General features: G+C 38.4%; 2 protein-coding genes across 2 annotated transcripts; both read left to right on the top strand.

Annotated features, from left to right (window-relative positions):
- Positions 1–359: 359 nt before the first annotated feature.
- LOC146521377 (ICOS ligand-like) lies at positions 360–7192 on the top strand. The gene is made up of 3 exons (XM_085155367.1): positions 360–791; positions 3478–3819; positions 4526–7192. The coding sequence occupies exons 1-3, from the start codon at positions 734–736 to the stop codon at positions 4603–4605; spliced, it is 480 nt and encodes a 159-aa protein (XP_085011493.1). The 5' UTR covers positions 360–733; the 3' UTR covers positions 4606–7192.
- Positions 7193–7919: 727 nt separating this feature from the next.
- On the top strand, positions 7920–12350 carry LOC146521376 (low affinity immunoglobulin gamma Fc region receptor II-like). Its single transcript, XM_085155160.1, has 7 exons — positions 7920–8465; positions 8645–8905; positions 8985–9230; positions 9317–9433; positions 9647–9739; positions 11651–11710; positions 11842–12350. The coding sequence occupies exons 1-7, from the start codon at positions 8390–8392 to the stop codon at positions 11883–11885; spliced, it is 897 nt and encodes a 298-aa protein (XP_085011286.1). The 5' UTR covers positions 7920–8389; the 3' UTR covers positions 11886–12350.
- The last annotated feature ends 6063 nt before the right edge of the window (positions 12351–18413 follow it).

Genomic DNA, 18413 nt, shown 5'->3' with positions numbered 1-18413 from the left:
AATTAAAGTATATTTAAGTTCAACTTCAGTGAATTTTACTTGAGTAAATGTTACTGATAATCTTCACTCTTCTGAAAGGATGCTTTACATTGTTGCACAGTACTGCATTTAATAACTTTTTATATTCCTATAAATGGCTTGAATTTCTCACTGGATCACTACAACTAAAGCATCAAGTTCCCTTTACCTCGGAAATGAGACGTTCACCAAGTTCAAGCAGAAGTAAGTGAGAAGGCCAGAAAAAAATGAAACAATAAAACAGGCTTTGTTTGCTCCGTAGAATGGGAAACTCATTCGGATGTCATTAACAGTACAGCGCTGTGCCTGCATTCCGTACGCACATTATGCACACCGCGGCGACGCGTTCACGGAAGGAGGCGGCGCACGGCTCAGACACAGACGCAAACAGTAGTAGTACAAGCAAAAATGGTAGTCCCACAGGTTTACTACTGCGCATTGCACTAGTGCAGGCTGATGGATGGAAGTTTGATTGGAGGTAGATATCAGTCACGAGAGGCTGTTCTAGTGTTGTGATTCGATAGTTCAGATTTCGTACTTCCTTTTCAAAGACAATCGCATAAGCGAAAGAAGTGTTTGTTTTCACGGGAAATAACTTTCAGTACCTAATTAATTAGTCAGGCTTTACACTGAGGTTCAGTCATTTACAGTAAATACCAGCACCTTGGGATATTTACAACCATCTAAGTATCGGATCATCAGCACTAACAAGGAAATGTCTACATCTCTCTGCTGTTTCCTGTCTGTGGGGCTCCTCGTGTTTGTCTCTGCAGGTGAGATTCAAAAATTTCGAACCAAACTATTTCCCACTGAGGTAGAAAAAAGTAAAGGAGATCACTGTGGGTTTTCTATTGATTCGTGGAGTTCACGTCTGTTAATTTAATGCAGGTGGGACAGAAATAAAGAAGTGTGTTGTGCAGGGCTGCCTGCTGCACTGCAACATGTGACACTTATGCTGCACTTTATCTCACTTTAATGTTGATAACATGTCGTTAATTTGACTGTTGGTTTCGATTATTTAGTTTATTTTATTTTTTTCTTTTTGACACTTCTTCCATGTTAAAAGCCCCGCGAGCGCACAGGCACAGCAAGGGGAGGGGAGGAGCTGGTGGCGTTGTCATTGTCAGTAATGAAAATGAACGAATGGGCAGGTTTCACTCCTTGTACGGCCATTGGTCAACGGCTGTACCTGCAGGGGCGGTCCTAGCGATCTCTCTCTCTCTCTCTCTCTGTCATACATGTGTGTATACAGTGTTGGGGAGTAACGGAATACATGTACCGCCGTTACGTATTTAAAATACAAAATATGAGTAACTGTATTCCGTTACAGTTACCGTTTAAAAAGGTGGTATTTAGAATACAGTTACTTTGTTGAAATAAATGGATTACACGGCGGTACTTCCCTGTTTCATATTGTGGCGGGTCAGGACTGTTTGGGTTTTGTTTGACAGCTACGTTCTGTTGTTCCAGCCTGGAACTTCCAGGCGGCAGCGTTGCGGTTGCCATGGTTACAGGGTGACGCTCTCTCTGTGTTTCCTGGGTGAGAGAGCGCCTGTTGTTGTTGTTGTGCTAAGCTAACAGGCAGAATGCTACAGGTATAGCTCTAAAGAATGTAGCATCATAGGCAGCGTAGTCCGTGCTGCAGGGAGAATGGACTGCCATACCTGTTATGTGTCTGTGAGCGAGGGAGGGAGAAAAAGGAAAAGTACGAGCTGTCATCGAGCAGAAACGGGAGCTGGAAGCATGTAAATATAATAATAACCACTGCAGCCAAGAAGAGTGCCTGACGAGCCCAGTTGTAAGTAAGCTATTAAGACTCGACTGTACACCGTGTTCGTGTTTTCCTCTAAAAACAATAAGTTCCGTTGGAGCAGCCTTTCAACGCCTCTCTCTGTCTCTGCTAGCAAAGTTGACCCAGACAACAAAGTAAAGCTAGTTTTCGGCTACGAGCCCGACACAGAACCCACCATATTAGTCAGAGGTCCCTTTACTACGGTTCGGAGCCGCGGACCTTCAGTAACAGTAATAAATCACAGCAATAGTACATTCATGTAGTTGTAAACAGCATGATAATATATTAAGTAATCCAAAGTATTCAGAATACGTTACTCTCATTGAGTAACGGAATACGTTACAGAATACATTTTGGGGCATGTAATCGGTAATGGAATACATTTTAAAAGTAACCTTCACAACACCGTGTGTGTGTGTGTGTGTGTGTGTGTGTGTGTGTGTGTGTGTGTGTGTGTGTGTGTGTGTGTATATATATTTTTTTTTATTTTATTTTTTTTATTCAAGATCGCTGGCCCTAATCTTAACCTCAGAGGCTGGTGAACCCTGACTATGACATAATCAGGGTTGATAGGTTATGTTTAGGATAAGACATCAAAGTTCTAAACTATATATGTGTATATGTACATGTATGCGTACATCCACGCACACACTATGATAGTAAACAGTAGACTGACAGTAGACACTGATGTGAGCTATTCAATCTTTTGCACAATATTAATTGGAAGAGATATATTGTTACGAGATATCTAGATAGATATAGATATCTATGTGGTACAGTTTGGTACAGTTACATACAAATAGCCAAGTGAAACCGGTGTTTAAAACAATGAAATGTTTGTCCCATTCTCTGTAAAATCTGCTGTTTCACCCTCCCTGTTTGGACCCATTTGTCAAACAACCAGCATTCATCCGCTGCACAGTGTCATCCACGTCAATCATTGTGCACTTGGGATTTGGTAGCATTGTATAGGAACATATTTGCAGAGACTGGGAACCCTTTTCTGTAGGCTCATCGTAGGCAAATCCCAAACAGTAACAAACACAGTTAAATTAAGCACAAAGAGGTCAGGTGTCTCACTGATGTCATTTGCCAAAGCTGCAGTTGAAAGTTAATTAGGCTTTAGATCTCCTGCAGTCAGAAAGCTTTGCTGTGAAGGGGTCTTTGAAAAAATGACGTGCATATTTTAGTGGCTTTGAAACTGGTTATGCAGAACTGAGTCAGGGTCACTTCCTTTCCTGTGTGGAGATTTGTAGATGTGGACAAACACAAGAACGATGATGCTGCACAAGAAATCATAAAAGTCTGCTATCAAAGCTTAGAGATCTACTATTTTTGTTGTTTGTTTGTTTATTACAGCATTTTGTGTATTTTGGGATTTTTTTTCATGCTAAATATTAAAGCCACAGCGCTAAGAGAAAGGAATGTTAAAATAGTTTGTAATTTTTCTATAAACATATTAACAGAGTGAGTAAATCAGAAACACTAAGAGGCTTCAGAAGAGATTTGGTTCCTGAATTTTTCATTCTCCGACTGTTGTATTTATTTTGTTTCACAAATTACAATTATGAGCAGGTGTTTATGTTTGTACTCATCACACTCAGCGCACAGGGAACAGTTGTACTTTGACCTATAACCTCTCTGCTTTGTATTGTTTCCTCTTTCAGATCAGAAAACCATCACAGCTGAGTCTGGACAGAATGTCACTCTGCCATGTCGAGCTCCAAACAACAGCAAGATCTTAACTGTAGAGTGGCACCGACCTGACCTGCAGCCAAAATATGTTCTTTTATTTCGGGATGGAAACATTGATCCAGTCAACCAGCATCAATCTTTTAAGAACCGGGTGGATCTGCAGGACAGACAGATGAAGTATGGAAACGTGTCTTTGATTCTGAAGAATGTGACGATTAATGACACTGGAACATACGAGTGTCGTGTCTTCCTGGAAGAAACACGCTCCTTGCAGTCCATCAACAACACCTACCTGAGTGTTGTTGATCCTCCAGGTGAGTGAGTAGAGTTGAGTGTGTGTGTGATCAGAGGTGAAGCTGCTTCCTGGTTGTTGATGTTTGTTTCTAAAGATGTTGATGAGACTTTGTAGAAAGCAGCTGGTCTGAGTGATGTGATCAGAGTGCAGTAGATAATGTCTGACAGCAGTTTGAAGAGGAAATGGATTCTGTTCTGTTCTTCACTCATCACCTACCTCAGTGTTTCCAACCACTGTGCTGCGGCACACAGGTTTGTCGTGGAAGATGATCTGGTTCCACCTGCTTGGTACTCTAAGCAAATGGCATGACTGGCAGAACAATTACATTCTCTTCCACTAGAGGGCAGTGCAACCTGCTCTGATTAAATGTGTTGCCAACTGCCAGTAAAACAGAAGACAGAGGAAATTACATAATTGTCATGCTGTGAGTGTGACAATGCAGCGCATAAAAGGATCCTGGAGAAAATCCCAACACAGATGAAGGCCCTAGCATGAGTTGTGGTCAGAAGAAAGCAATTTAAACAAAAGAAAAGGTGTCCTGGGGACAAATCAAGCCATTTCTGCTGTGCCTGGTGTGCAGGGAAAGAATTATCAATATGCTTTTTGTGACATTTTTGTTTGGTGGTGTGCCGTGTGATTTTTCTAATGTGAAATATGCGCCGTAGCTCCAAAAGGTTGGGAAACACTGATCTACCTGACATCTAACACCTGTTTCTCACCTGCAGGTCAGCGAGGAAGATCTGTTGGACTGAAAGGCGGTGTGCTAGTTTTAGGTCTGCTTTTTGTTGTTGCTGTTGCATTTTAGAGAATAACAGCGACAGGATCCAACCTCCTGCTGAACTACAACAGCTTTGAAACCTCTCAGAACTTTTTCCATCTGACCCATGAATTGATGATGACCATCGAACGCGTCCAGAGTTGCTTTGATGTCAAATTTCTCTGACTATCATCAAACCTGTTCAGACTGTGTTAGTCTCTGTGTTGTCTGTCAGAGACTCTGTGAACTACAGTGTTTGTTCATCTTCAGTTTCCATGTTGTTTACAATAAGAAGGAACTTTGTAAATCAATTAATGAATTCACTGTACAATACAAAATCATTATCCTAATAGTATAGTAGCTTGTAGTTTTCCGTTCCTCTCAGCCTCCAATTTGTTCTTCTTTATACAACCTGAATTCCAGAAAAGTTGTGACGTTTCAGAAATTTGAACAACACGAAAGCTAAGACTTTCACTTGATATGAGCCAATAACTTAGTCACAACAGAATGTAATTAACATAAGAAATGTTTAAACTGAGAAGTTTTACAATTTAATGCACAAAATGAGCATCTTTGATGATATGGAGGAGCATAAGTAAATACATTATGGGCAGCTTGTATGTTTGGAAAGAACTATGAATGCTAAAAGTGCTATAAAGGTTGTAGAGCAACATATGCTACCCTTCAGATGATGTCTAGTTCAGGGAAGGCCGTTTGTATTTGCTAATCTTTCACCTATAGAGAACATTACAGACGCATAATTAATTAAATGCACAAACTCTTCGGCAGATGAAAACCTATATCAGGCAAGAATTGGACTGAATTTCCAAACCAAAACTACAGAAAGTTATAACTTCAATGCTCAGACATCTTCACACTGGTTTGAAAAGAAGAGGAGATGCTACACTTTGGTAAACAGGCCCCTGTTTCAACTACTCTGAGACCTGGAGCAAGCATCTGATTTGGAATGAGCTCATTTAGTGCCTGAAAGTATAAAATCTCGGTTTAAACATTCATTAAAACATGAAAACTTTAGACCAATATCTAAGCTGCCCTTTTTAACTAAAGTATTGGAAAAAATTGTATATGACCAATTCATCTCATACTTGAATGCACAAACTGTTCAGGAGATTTTTCAATCTGGTTTTAAAGCAATGCATAGCACTGAATCAGCACTTTTAAGAATTTTCAATGATATATTTTTATCATGTGATTCTGGTGAAAGTGTCATTCTTATTTTACTCGATTTAACTGCTGCATTTGACACTGTAGACCATGAAATTTTAATCTCGCGTTTGGAGCAGTGTGTAACAGGTGTGGCTCTGAAATGGTTCAGGTCTTACTTAACAAATCAAACCTTTTCAGTTTGCTTAGGAAACTGTGAGTCCTCCCGTGCTCCGTTGTCTCATGGAGTGCCACAGGGTTCCATTCTGGGCCCTATCCTGTTTTCACTTTATTTACTTCCATTGGGCTCAATTCTTAGAAAGCACAGACTCTTGTTTCACTGTTATGCAGATGACTGCCAGATTTATGTTCCTCTTAAAAAGAAAGATGGGTCGTCTGTAAATCGTTTGCAAACATGTCTGAAGGACGTCAAGTCGTGGTTGGCGCTAAACTTTCTTTGTTTTAACGATTCTAAAACTGAAGTAATGGTGTTCAGACCTGCCTCCACTGCTGTTCCGTGTGTTGATTTGCAATCCCTGAAATCATTTTGTAAACCAGAGATTGTTAATCTGGGTTTTAAAATGGATCCTGAGCTTAAGCTTGAAAGTCAGATCAGGTTGGTTGTAAAGTCTACTTTCATCTGAGGCAGCTGGCCAAAATTAAGCACTTTCTTGTGTGACAGCAATTTGAAACAGTAATCCATGCCTTTGCTGCTGTGGCAGCACCAAAATTATGGAATGAGTTGCCTTTACATGTTAGACAGGCATCTTCCTTAACTGTTTTTAAATCATGTCTTAAAACATATTTATTTACCTTGGCTTTTAGCACAGCAGGACTTGTTGATGTCTCTTAATATGTTTTCTTATTAATTATATTATTTTTAATTTTAAGATATTTTATATGTAATTTAAACTGGTTCCTCTCTGTTTTATATTTGTAGCACTTTGGTCAACATTGTTGGATGTAAAGTGCATTATAAATAAAGATGCTATGCTATGCTATTATGTTATCAAAGTCAGCTTTATTGTCAAAAACCATATGCAAAGAGCACACATAGGAATTTCAAATTGCAATGCTCCCATAGCCCCCAGCCCTCAAGATAAAAAGATAGAAATACAACAATCGTATGTACAACACAATGCAATATAATACAATACAATCTTACATAAACAAAAGTGTCCAACACAATCAGAGTGTTCTTCATGTTCTGTTGTGAATAAAATGGCTCATGCTTTTTGAAAGTCTTAGTTTTCATTTTGTTCTAATTGACTGTCCTGGAATTCAAGTTGTATTTTTGCTTTTTACATTCAAATATGAATAAACTTTTTTATCTGTAATTGTATGTTTTTATAAGAAGTCATATTTTGCTAATAAAGAACTGTTATTGGTCCAAACCTTGCTGTGAGCACATGGATGATCTTGAAAAGAAAACATTTGCAGTTGGATTAGAAAATGAGGAGTACTGGATAATTATCAAGGGTCAAAGATAGTCACTAAATTTTTGTACAGAGTATCGGATCAGTATTGTTGATACCTGAATTTTACTTGGTATCGGATTGAAAAGGAAATCAGTGGTATCACACATCACTGGTGCGCAGCTTAGAGGGAACATTGCTCTAGTGGCCATATATAAACATGTGTGAGGATGGTGTTAATGTAAAATGTGAATCATAGTGTTCCAGTCAGTCATCAGTGTGTCTCTGCACAGCTGTAATTCAAATGTGTTCAGAGGGCCTCAGTGTCTGAATGGTTCCAGTTCAGCTCCATAACAGCAGCGTCCCTGGTTTGATTCCTGTGTTTCAGCTCATATCTGCCTCTCTCACTGAGGGGGACGTAACTACATGGAAAGGAAATACTTCTCACTTCTGTGTTTGAGCCAATAGAAAGCTGGTGCTCAGAGGAAGAGGGCGGGCTTTACTTGGTGTCAGTGACAGAAATGAAAAAAAGCTCAAATGAGTGAGAAGGACGATGAAGGAAACATCTGTGCTGTGTCTGCTCTGTAAGTAGAATCTCTGTGTTTGTTTGAATTCTTGTACTTTGACTGTCTGCTCTCCTGATAACTGATGATGGAGGAGAAGACATGAAAAACAAATCAGGCTGAATTCAAGTTCAAAACACCATGAGGACCAACTGCAGGTCTGAACTGACTCTTTATCTTTGCTCAGGAGTCGAGGAAACACAGCAGGCAGTGAAAAGCTCAAATCATTCACTCATTATATCAACACAGCTGCACAGTGGACACATGACTGTACTGAGTTATTTAAATACAGTGGATAGTTTGACTACACTCTGAGTATACACAGTGTACATAAAAATATGATCACTGTAAGAGCTGCTTTCTAGATGAAAACTTCAGACTGGTGGAGAATCAAGAGTTTTGTGAATACTTTTATTTCAGTAATAATCATAAAGAAGTTCCTTCAGAAAAAAATGGAAAATGTTTGAGGTTAAATGGTGATTCTATACAAGCAGGATGTGAAACTGCTGACCAGTCACATTAACTCTCCCACAGTGGCAGCTGGGATACAATGTAGCTCTATATTAACACTCTTTTTGTCAGTCTGAACTTTATTTAAACATATTCCTGATATCGAACAGAAAATGAGCAGATATATCAGAGAGAGACGAGTTTGTGTGTTTGTCAGCTGTTTGTGTGGAGTTGTTCTTTATGTTCACCTCAAATCAACCTGAGTGTCATTTCTCTTTAGTTCTGATCTCACTGCTGAGCTGCACAACAAACCAAGGTCAGTAACCTTCTTCTGTCACAGTTTAAACCTGAGAAATGCTCACTGATATGACCTGATTGGGTTCATGGTTCAAAATGGATCTCACATATAAACTGATTAAATTATGGATTATTCAGAGAATTATATTCTTAATTATAACAGATCATCAGGTTTTTTTTTCATTTTAACCCTCACAGCTCGTCTGACTGTGAGTCCCAGCAGCTCTCAGTTCTTTAAATATGACTTTGTGTCTCTGAGCTGTGAGGAGGACGACAGCTCTGCTGGATGGACTCTGAGGAGAAACATAAGAGAACAACAGAGGACTCAGTGTGGAGATGGGTGGGGGAAACCAGCTGGTTCTTCTTGTAACATCACTGTTTTCCAATCAGACAGTGGAGTTTACTGGTGTGAGTCCAGAGAGGGTCCCATCAGTAACATGGTTAACCTGACAGTCACTGGTAAGCTGAGTGTGTGGAGTTAGTGTTGATGAAGCTGTGTGTAAATGGATGAAATGCTGTAGTTTGTCTCTGTGTTGAGATGGATCAGTGATCCTGCAGAGTCCTGTCCTCCCTGTGATGGAGGGAGATGACGTCACGCTGCTCTGTAAAACAAAGACCACTCCCACCAACCTCACAGCTGCTTTCTATAAAGATGGCATCTTCATTGGGAATGAGTCAACAGGTCACATGACCATCCAGCATGTTTCCAGGTCTGATGAAGGTCTCTACAAGTGTAACATCAGCGGTCATGGAGAGTCTCCATCCAGCTGGATCACTGTCACAGGTGACACACTCACCTGTCTGTGTTTCTGCAGCTTTCAACATTCACAATGTGACGACAACTTAATGACGGTGTTTGCTTTATTTTAGACAAACACACCACATCTGTTCTCACTGTGCTGTTGTCTGTTGGATCAGTCTGTGTTGTGGTTCTACTGGTGTTACTGGTTCTGCTGCTGAGATGGCATGCTCATAGGAAACCTGAAGGTGAGATCTAGACTTCTGGATTTTATATAAATAAAGTTCTGCTGAATAAGTTACACAGCTATTGTGATTAGATGTTTTTATATTTACTCTCACTTCCAATGGAAGTACCTCCAAGCTGTTACACAGTAATGAAAACACATGTTCTTTTTTCTATTTCTTATTCTCTTCATTTACCTCTAACTAATTTCGGGTTAAATGTTGTTTTTTTTTCAGCTGAAAATCCTGAAGAAGTCCAAGAAAACCAAGTCACCTACACTGAGGTCATTTTATCAAATCGTCAGCAAAAACCAGTCAAACCAAAAAGAGGTAAATTTTCTTTTATTAAGATTTGTGGTTGTGGTCCATAAAATTAGAACACTTAATGGAAGTGTGGACATTTAGAATTACGTAATCAAAAATATATATATATAATTAAATAAATAAATAAATAAACATAAATTATAGGTTCAGCCAGAGAGTGAATACCTATGTAGGTGAACACAGAGGGCTTTTTTCCAAAGAGCCTATCAGCAGCTTAAACAGGAAATAAGTGACCAGTCACGTTATTGCATGGCATCCTTACCATGCAAATGTGGGTCACTTGTTTTTTTGTTTAATTTTCCATTATTATGCGTTCATGTTAATTTAATAGACTATATGCAATAGACAGATTAACTATGGCATCACCCGCAGGTTTCTGGGCCTGATATTTTGAAGCTTCAACAAAACTCAAAAATTTTAACACCTCCAGCTTGGCCATCTGTCTTTTTGTTAGTACCATCATCTCCGAACCACACATCATATCGCACATCAGATGTATTATTTGTCATATAATGACATTAAAAATGCTCCCAAGGGCACCAACATAACAAACACTATGTAGAGTTCAAGGACTCCAATTAGCTGAGGTGAAGCCTAGCATACAGCTAATAACAGTTTCTCCATCCACCTGTAAGTCAAAGAGGCCACGCCCCTAAGAATGCAAACTTTAAGTTTTAATACAGTTTAATCAGGTGAGTTTTGTTTTGTTTGTTTTTTTTAAATCCACTTAAGGAGTCTTGATACCAGAGATTTTGTAGGTGGTACTAATACCAGTGGAATTACTCAAGTCTCAACACAGAAAAACAAAATGATCATCCAACATATTTAAACATAAACTCGTGTTTTAACACTAACAAGGTTGCTGGTCATTTATTTAAAATTGTAACAATATATTTGGATCCGGGACAAAGACTGAAATGTTAAGATGTTTGCTGAGTGGCCAACTTATGTTACAGTTACATTGTTAGAGTTACATTACCATTACCATAGGATTTATTTTTTTTTAGTCATTGAAAAAAAAATGACCCTTTCTAAAAGCTCTGGTTCTCTCAAACAAACTAATAATGAGATTTCAGGAAAATGTGAGAAGGATAATACTTTGGATTTTACTGTGAACTGAAACTTACTGAACTTATTTTTGGATGCCTTTATGTGTTTCACTAAACTGGAAGTATTTTCTTACAGTAACATTGTTTGCATTTCCTTTTTGCAAAACAGTTATCACCCTTTGGTCCTTCCCTTTAAATGTGAAGCACTTCCCTTTCCTGTCAGTGAGTTGGAGCAAAGCTAACACCAATCAATATCTCCAACGTTGCGGCAGTCACAGGTCTGCCTCACACAGGCCAGATGTCAGATGTGTTGTGAATTCTGCCAGTGTCATAACTGAGCAGTAAATTTAGAAGCAGCTCAGATTAATCCCAGATGTGTCCGGGTTTGGTACACACAATATACATACACAGTTGTTTCTCTAATACACAAAGGACTAAAAGACCAACAACTTCCCACTTCTGTAAAATTCTATCTAAAAAACCCTCAGCAGCAACTTCCTGTTTTTTATTCCAGATAACTGTTCTCTGAGGTTGTGACATTTCTCACCACAGTCTTGTCTGGTTTGTCTAACAATTGCTTTGTATTTGAGAGCAGGTTTCATTTGTGCCCTGTGGAGAAATTTTGGTTAGAACTGAAAGAAACTGACATCTGCTTTCTTTCTTTTTCACACAAACATCCCCAGTTTCATGTGGTAACCATAGTTTCACAGCAGAGGGGATGTTTTTTGTTATTTTTTTAAAGGAAAAAGTTTGAAAAATTGTTGCTATTTATAAAAATTCCTTATTAATCTCTACATAAACAAAAGTAGTATGGTTATGTTATGTTATGTTTTTGTCCCTTTATTAATTTCTTTGTTTTATTGTGCAGTGAATGATCCAGCTGCACTCGATACAACACAAGATGTCACTGCTGGGCAGAGAATAAAAGGTACAGCTGCTCTGTATTTCTGTACAGACTTATTCTAACCACATCATGACTTAAGCACAGAATAGCTAAAGGCTCATTTCTGTCAGAGAGAAAACTGTAATGCTGTTTGAACTGTGTGTGTTTGTGTTCAGACTTTAAACCAGAACCAGACGTTGTCTACTCTTCAGTGAAGTAGTCCACCAGTCCAACCACTGATGTTCAGCTGCTGGTCTCTAACTGGTCCGTTCCCTCTCACTGAATTAGACCTGCATGCTCACAATGTATTTTTAACTTGAGTTTTCAAATTTTATCTTCTACTAATATGATTTATGTCCTTGACTGTTCTTATGTTTAATTTATTTATGTTTGATGGCGTTTGTTCTCATTCTTATCACACTCATTTAGTTACTCTTCAGCAGTAATATTGTCATGTGTTTTCTCATGTGTGCTTGGAAAAGATATCAAATGGAAAATTTGACTTATTTGTTTGTGGCTAACTGATATATGCCCTTCTTTCAATCATTCAGTGACTAAAAAGAGAACAGCTTCAGTCCAGGATGTGCATGTTTGAGACTAAAGGATTGGCATTTTTATATCATCCAGAAACCAAAGAGCAAAGGGATTTGTGTCTCCTTCTGAGATTGAACTGGGGATGTATTTGTTAGAGCAAAGGTATCGAGTGCCGGTGTCCTGGAGGTTTTAGATGTGTCCATAATCCATCACAGCTGATTCAAATGGCTAAATGACTCCTCAGCATTTCTTGAAGTTCTCCAGAGGCCTGGTAATGAACTAATCATTTGATTCAGGTGTGGTGACCCAGGGTGCGATCTAAAACCTGCAGGACACCGGCACTCGAGGCCTGGAGTTGCCTACCCCTGTGTTAGAGTATGGTGTAAACCAGGGGTGGGGGAACTCCAGCCCTCGAGTGCCGGTGTCCTGCAGGTTTTAGATGTGTCCCTGATCCAACACAGCTGATTCAAATGGCTAAATGACCTCCTCAACATGTCTTGAAGTTCTCCAGAGACCTGAACTAATCATTTGATTCAGGTGTGTTGACCAGAGACGGGCAGTAACGCGTAACGCGTTACTGTAATCCGATTACTTTTTTCAGGTAACGAGTAAAGTAAGGGATTGCTATTGCAAAAACTGTAATTAGATTACTGTTACTTTCCCGTAGGAATGCTGCGTTACTAAAACCGTGATTTTTTGCGAGAGTGTCTCATGACAGTGACGTAAGCGAGTGCGACGTTTGTGACAACAGCTGTGTGCAGATCAACAATGGATCATATATCGAGTGCGGGAGAGAGTATGAGCGTGCAGCGTTTAAAGCGTGGAAGTACTGACCTTACTTTGAGTTTGATTCCATAAAAAGTGACAAAAACATTAGTGTCCGTTGTGCGTGGGAAGAACACTTCTTTTTACAGCAAAAAACCCCTAAACTTCCAAGCAAGCACCGAGTAGCTACGACGTAATGGGAAACTCACAGAGAAACTCGCGGATTCTTCCACTGACCGCTGCGGCACACCTGCACCAGGGTAAACCTCCGCCTACGCCACTCCTGCTTTACAGGTGAAAATAGAGCAAAAGGACCGCTAGTGTTTGACTTTATTTATTTTCTGCTGTGTTTTACTTGCATCTATTCGAAAGACTGAGTGTAAACACACACAAAAAAAATATTTTATGTGCAGAAAATAGGTTTAAATATTAAACTAATCTCTTCCAGTCAGTAAATGTTGCATATAATTACATTTTTGCTTGATGCATAAAGTTAATAGTGTAAAACTGATAAAACAAGTTTTAAAAAAAAGAGACTTTTTCCATTTGATTACATTTTGTATGATGGAAAAGTAGAATTGGGCTGAAAGATCTATCGCTTTATCACCCATTCAGGTTGTAAATCGTGTTTTTAAAAAGTAACTAAGTAACTAAGTAATTAATTACTTTTGAAAATAAGTAATCAGTAAAATGAGTGGATTACTTTTTTGGGGAAGCAATCAGTAATTAGTTACTGATTACTTTTTTCAAGTAACTTGACCAACACTGGTGTTGACCCAGGGCAAAGCTTGGAGTTTCCCACCCCTGGTGTAAACTACAACACAATGAAGTCACTTAAAAAAAAAAAAAACATTAAGATGATCTCATGTTTTTACCTCCTCAGCAAAGAGCTGAAAGGGTTTGGTGTCGAATAATTTACACGCATGATCAGTCAGGCTGATTCATGTGTCCCAGCTCTTGGGTTAAACTACTCTGAAGCCTAACATAGCCAAAACATCCATTTAGAGTCTTCAGCCATCTACTGTTAAGTCCAAGTATTACAGTTATACAGATATAATTTAAAGACAAAATATTTTCATCTTTCACTTTAGAGAAATAAAACAGGAACTGAGCAGGTTTGACTTGTTTGTTCTAGGGATGGACCGATCGGATACAGTATTGGTATCCTGAGCTAAATTACTTTATTGGATATCGGGGAGAAATAAAAAATGTAACCCGATCCATTAAATGTCACAAAAGCACCTCACAAAACTTGCAACATGGCGTAACCCAGGTAGTGAGCAAGAAGGAGCAGTATGCGTCACACAGAGACCGGCATTTAATCTCTGAGCTATCGCAGAAAAGTAAAGCAAGTGAGTCAGTTCATTTTTGAATGTTTGCAAAGCGATCTTGCATTAAGCTTAACAACTGATATATGGAGCTCGGACGTCTGTGCGTTGTCATTGCCAAGTCTGACTATACAAAAGATAGACTCAAGTTTTACTTTAAAAACAAACAACTTTCATACTTGTCTTAAGGTTTGTATGGAAATGACATAACATTCAGCGTCAGGTTAAATGTGATAGAAACAGCTTACTGACATTCATCTTGATAACAGATGAGTGTCATGAAGCCATGTTTGCTTTCATTTGCACTTATTTCCACTCTGGATGTCTCTTTACATTTAAGTATGAAAGGGTCCATTTTAAGTTGTGGAATATAAAGATTATTTTGTCCTGATTTTGCACTTCTTTTTTCAGAACAAAAGAGCTTTTGAAATCTGCATAAAATAGTATTTTAAATTATTTTTGAATATTACTTTAAGTACTTAGATTTAAAGTTCTGCTAAATGTTTAAATAAAAAGATCAGCATTGTTGAACTGTGAAATATTGTGGGTGACGTGTATTCTTTGCATTGTAAACTGTTTGGTCTTAATTTGAGTATGACCTAATACAAAATGCAACAAGATATAAAAAAAACAGTTGTATTAATTTTAAAATACACTATATAGGCAGATGTCCAAATTTATGATATTTGTATCAGTCATAAAAAAATGGCATCGTTCCATCTCTAGTTTATTCTCAGTATCACACTCGTATTTGTATTTTTGTATTTTTGTTTTTGTTTTTTTTGTTTTTTTCAGTCAAATTTGATCCATTTGAAAGTTTTATCTTGGAAACATTTTATTAATTAAAACAGACTGGATTTCAACACACAAAATTATATTACTTTGCTAACAATTCTCTGTGTTTTGTTCACAGAGAAAAACAAAAATTGAATCAAGAACTGTCCAAAAAAATAATTAGACAAGGACTTCCTGAAAGACAACAACTCTAAAGTGAAGACCTACACAGGAGTTTTGTCCCTCTGCAGCCCCTAATCTCCTCAATGTTTTCAGCTGGTGCTAATTGGTCACACCTAGTCAGGTGTGGATAAAAACTTACCTGAGGCAAGCTTTCTGGGAGTTAACTTGTCTTTGCCTTGGTGGTACCAGCCAGTTTAGCCAACCTGGTATTCCATTTTAAGATAAAACCTCTTCTCACTAACACTCTGGTATTCATCTCCTTTTTTATGTTGCGGCTTTTGAGCCTGGTCGTAACCAGTGTTGGTCAAGTTACTTGAAAAAAGTAATCAGTAATTAATTACTGATTACTTCCCCCAAAAAGTAATCCTGTTACTTTACTGATTACTTATTTTCAAAAGTAATTAATTACTCAGTTACTTAGTTACTTTTTAAAAACATGATTTACAACCTGAATAGGTGATAAAGTGATAGATCTTTCAGCCCAATTCTACTTTTTCTACATAATCCATCATACAAAATGTAATCAAATGGAAAAGTCTTTTTAAAACTTGTTTTGTTAGTTTTAATCTTTTAACTTTATGCATGAAGCAAAATTTTAATTATATGCACCATTCTCTGACTGGAAGAAATTAGTTTAACATTTAAACCTATTTTCTGCACATTCCAGCACATTATTTATTTATTTATATATATATATATATATATATATATATATATATATATATATATATATATATTGTGTTTACACTCACTCTTTCAGATGCAAGTAAAACACAGCAGAAAATAAATAAAGTCAAAGACTAGCGGTCCTTTTGCTCTATTTTCACCTGTAAAGCAGGAGTAGAGTAGGCGGAGGTTTATCCTGGTGCATGTGTGCCGCAGCAGTCAGTGGAAGGATACCGCAGTTTCTCTGTGAGTTTCTCATTACGACGTAGCTACTCGGTGCTTGCTTGGAAGTTTAGGGGTTTTTTTTTTTTCGCTGTAAAAAGAAGTTTTCTTCCCAAGCACAACGGACACTAATGTTTTTGTCACTTTTTACGGAATCAAACTCAAAATAAGGTCAGTACTTCCACGCTTTAAACGCTGCACGCTCATACTCTCTCCCGCACTCGATATATTATCCATTATTGATCTGCACACAGCTGTTGTCACGAACATCACACTCGCTTACGTCACTGTCATGAGACATTCTCGCAAGAAAATCACGGTTTTAGTAACGCAGTAACGCAGCGTTCCTACGGGAAAGTAACGTTAATCTAATTACCGTTTTTGCAATAGTAATCCCTTACTTTACTCGTTACTTGAAAAAAGTAATCGGATTACAGTAACGCGTTACAATTAACGCGTTACTGCCCATCTCTGGTCGTAACACAAGGCTGTCATCTGTTGCTTTACTAATGGGCGTGCTGTAACAAATTAGCCCCATCTTACCAGACACTCACAGAAAAATCTCTCATTTTCAGATGATCTTGTTGACTTTCATGCGTTTAAGACTAAACCTTCGGCTTGACCATGTTGCACACCTCTTTACTGTAAATTTACTGTGCGCTTACCTCAGCCCTTGGGTGCACTGGGCTAAAATACATTGTATATAGGCCAGTATGCCACACCAGTATGTTGAGATGTTTGGTGACCGTGTGACAGTTATTGACTATTTTGAAGTTTTTATAGAAAGAACACAAAATTTACGCGCTAAGGCAGAGACATATTCCACATACAAAAGTAGGCACACAATTATATATTTCAAAGGCATCACACCACAAGGGACCACCTCTTTCATGTCTAAAGCATGGAGAGGGCGTACCAGTGACAAACCTATAGCTGAAACTATAGCTGCTATCAACTGGGGACATAGTGCTCGCAGACCGGGTTTTTGATGTTAAGGAAAGTGTTGCCTTAATGGCTGCCACTTTAAAAATCCCAGCATTTACCCGGGTTCGTAGTCAGTTACATGCAAAAGATGTGGAAGAGACACGAAAACTTGGTCAGGTCAGGATACATGTTGAACGAGTTATAGACTGTCTAGGCTCAATGTACACCATACATCTAGATTTAGTTGTGCCGTGTGAAGGTGAAAACATGACTTTGCTGGATAAGGTAGTTGCCGTTCCATGTGCGCTGACAAATATGTGCCCAAGTGTTGTATTGAAGTAATCAACTAATGAATAACTGTTTTCCAGTTTGTTTTGAAATGTTTTTGGTTTTTTTGCATAGTTTTGTTTTCCCCTGAAGCAGCTAATAAAGCACAACGGAATACAATTTTGCCTCTTTCTTGTAAGCTTCTGTAATAAAATGAGAAAATAATGCCAGTTATAAATAAAAACAATTTAATTAATTATGAAACACTTATTTTATTTCTATTGGATCTGAACATGTTGTGTAATACTACGACCTGAAAAGACATATTGCGTTGGCCTGTACAGGAGATAAAGAAAACATTTTAACGACAGCTATAAAATGAAATAAATGAAAATCAGAAAATGGATACACCAAAGTATGTATGTTGTGAATGACATTGGTAGTATTTTAAACATGATCTACTAATTCACAGTGAGTGATAGAAAAACAGGTAAAATAAAACATGAAGTGCAGAGTACAGGAAGATGGGTCCACCCTCATGTGACACCGAACCAAAAATCTTAAAACAAACCTGCAACAGAGTTGTGTCTAAACGGGAAAAACTGGAATACTGTCTCAGTTTTCTTAGCAAGCTTTTTTCTCTCTCTCTCTCTTTGATTGTCATTGCAACATCCACAGAAGGTCGTCCTCGTGAAACGCTGGGTTCTGGATCAGTGTAGTGATTGGCCAAGAGCGCTGACATAACAACTTTGTAAAAGAAATTCTGAGCCACTGCTAAACCTTTACCCCACATGTTTACATCTGGCATCACACATGTAATTACAAAAGCTTTGGTTGTCCACACAACTAAGTTACAAAAGTGTGACTTTGTAACAAAAAAGAGTGCCCTTTTTCTTGCTGTACTGGTGGTGTAGTTGATTGCATGGCCTGGGACTCCTTGCACTTTCTTCATATTTGAGTGCATTATCCAGTAAGCCTGGACATCTGTAGGTGTGATGTTCCCTCGTAGATGCACTGCAGTGTCAATTTTGTACAGGTGAGCTGCCACATGTACACACTTCTCTGCCACACCCCCCGTGCATGTA

The sequence above is a fragment of the Neolamprologus multifasciatus genome, chromosome 3, assembly GCF_963576455.1.
Source record: "Neolamprologus multifasciatus chromosome 3, fNeoMul1.2, whole genome shotgun sequence".
Lineage (NCBI taxonomy): Eukaryota > Metazoa > Chordata > Actinopteri > Cichliformes > Cichlidae > Neolamprologus > Neolamprologus multifasciatus.
This window is presented reverse-complemented; position numbering and strand designations above follow the sequence as displayed.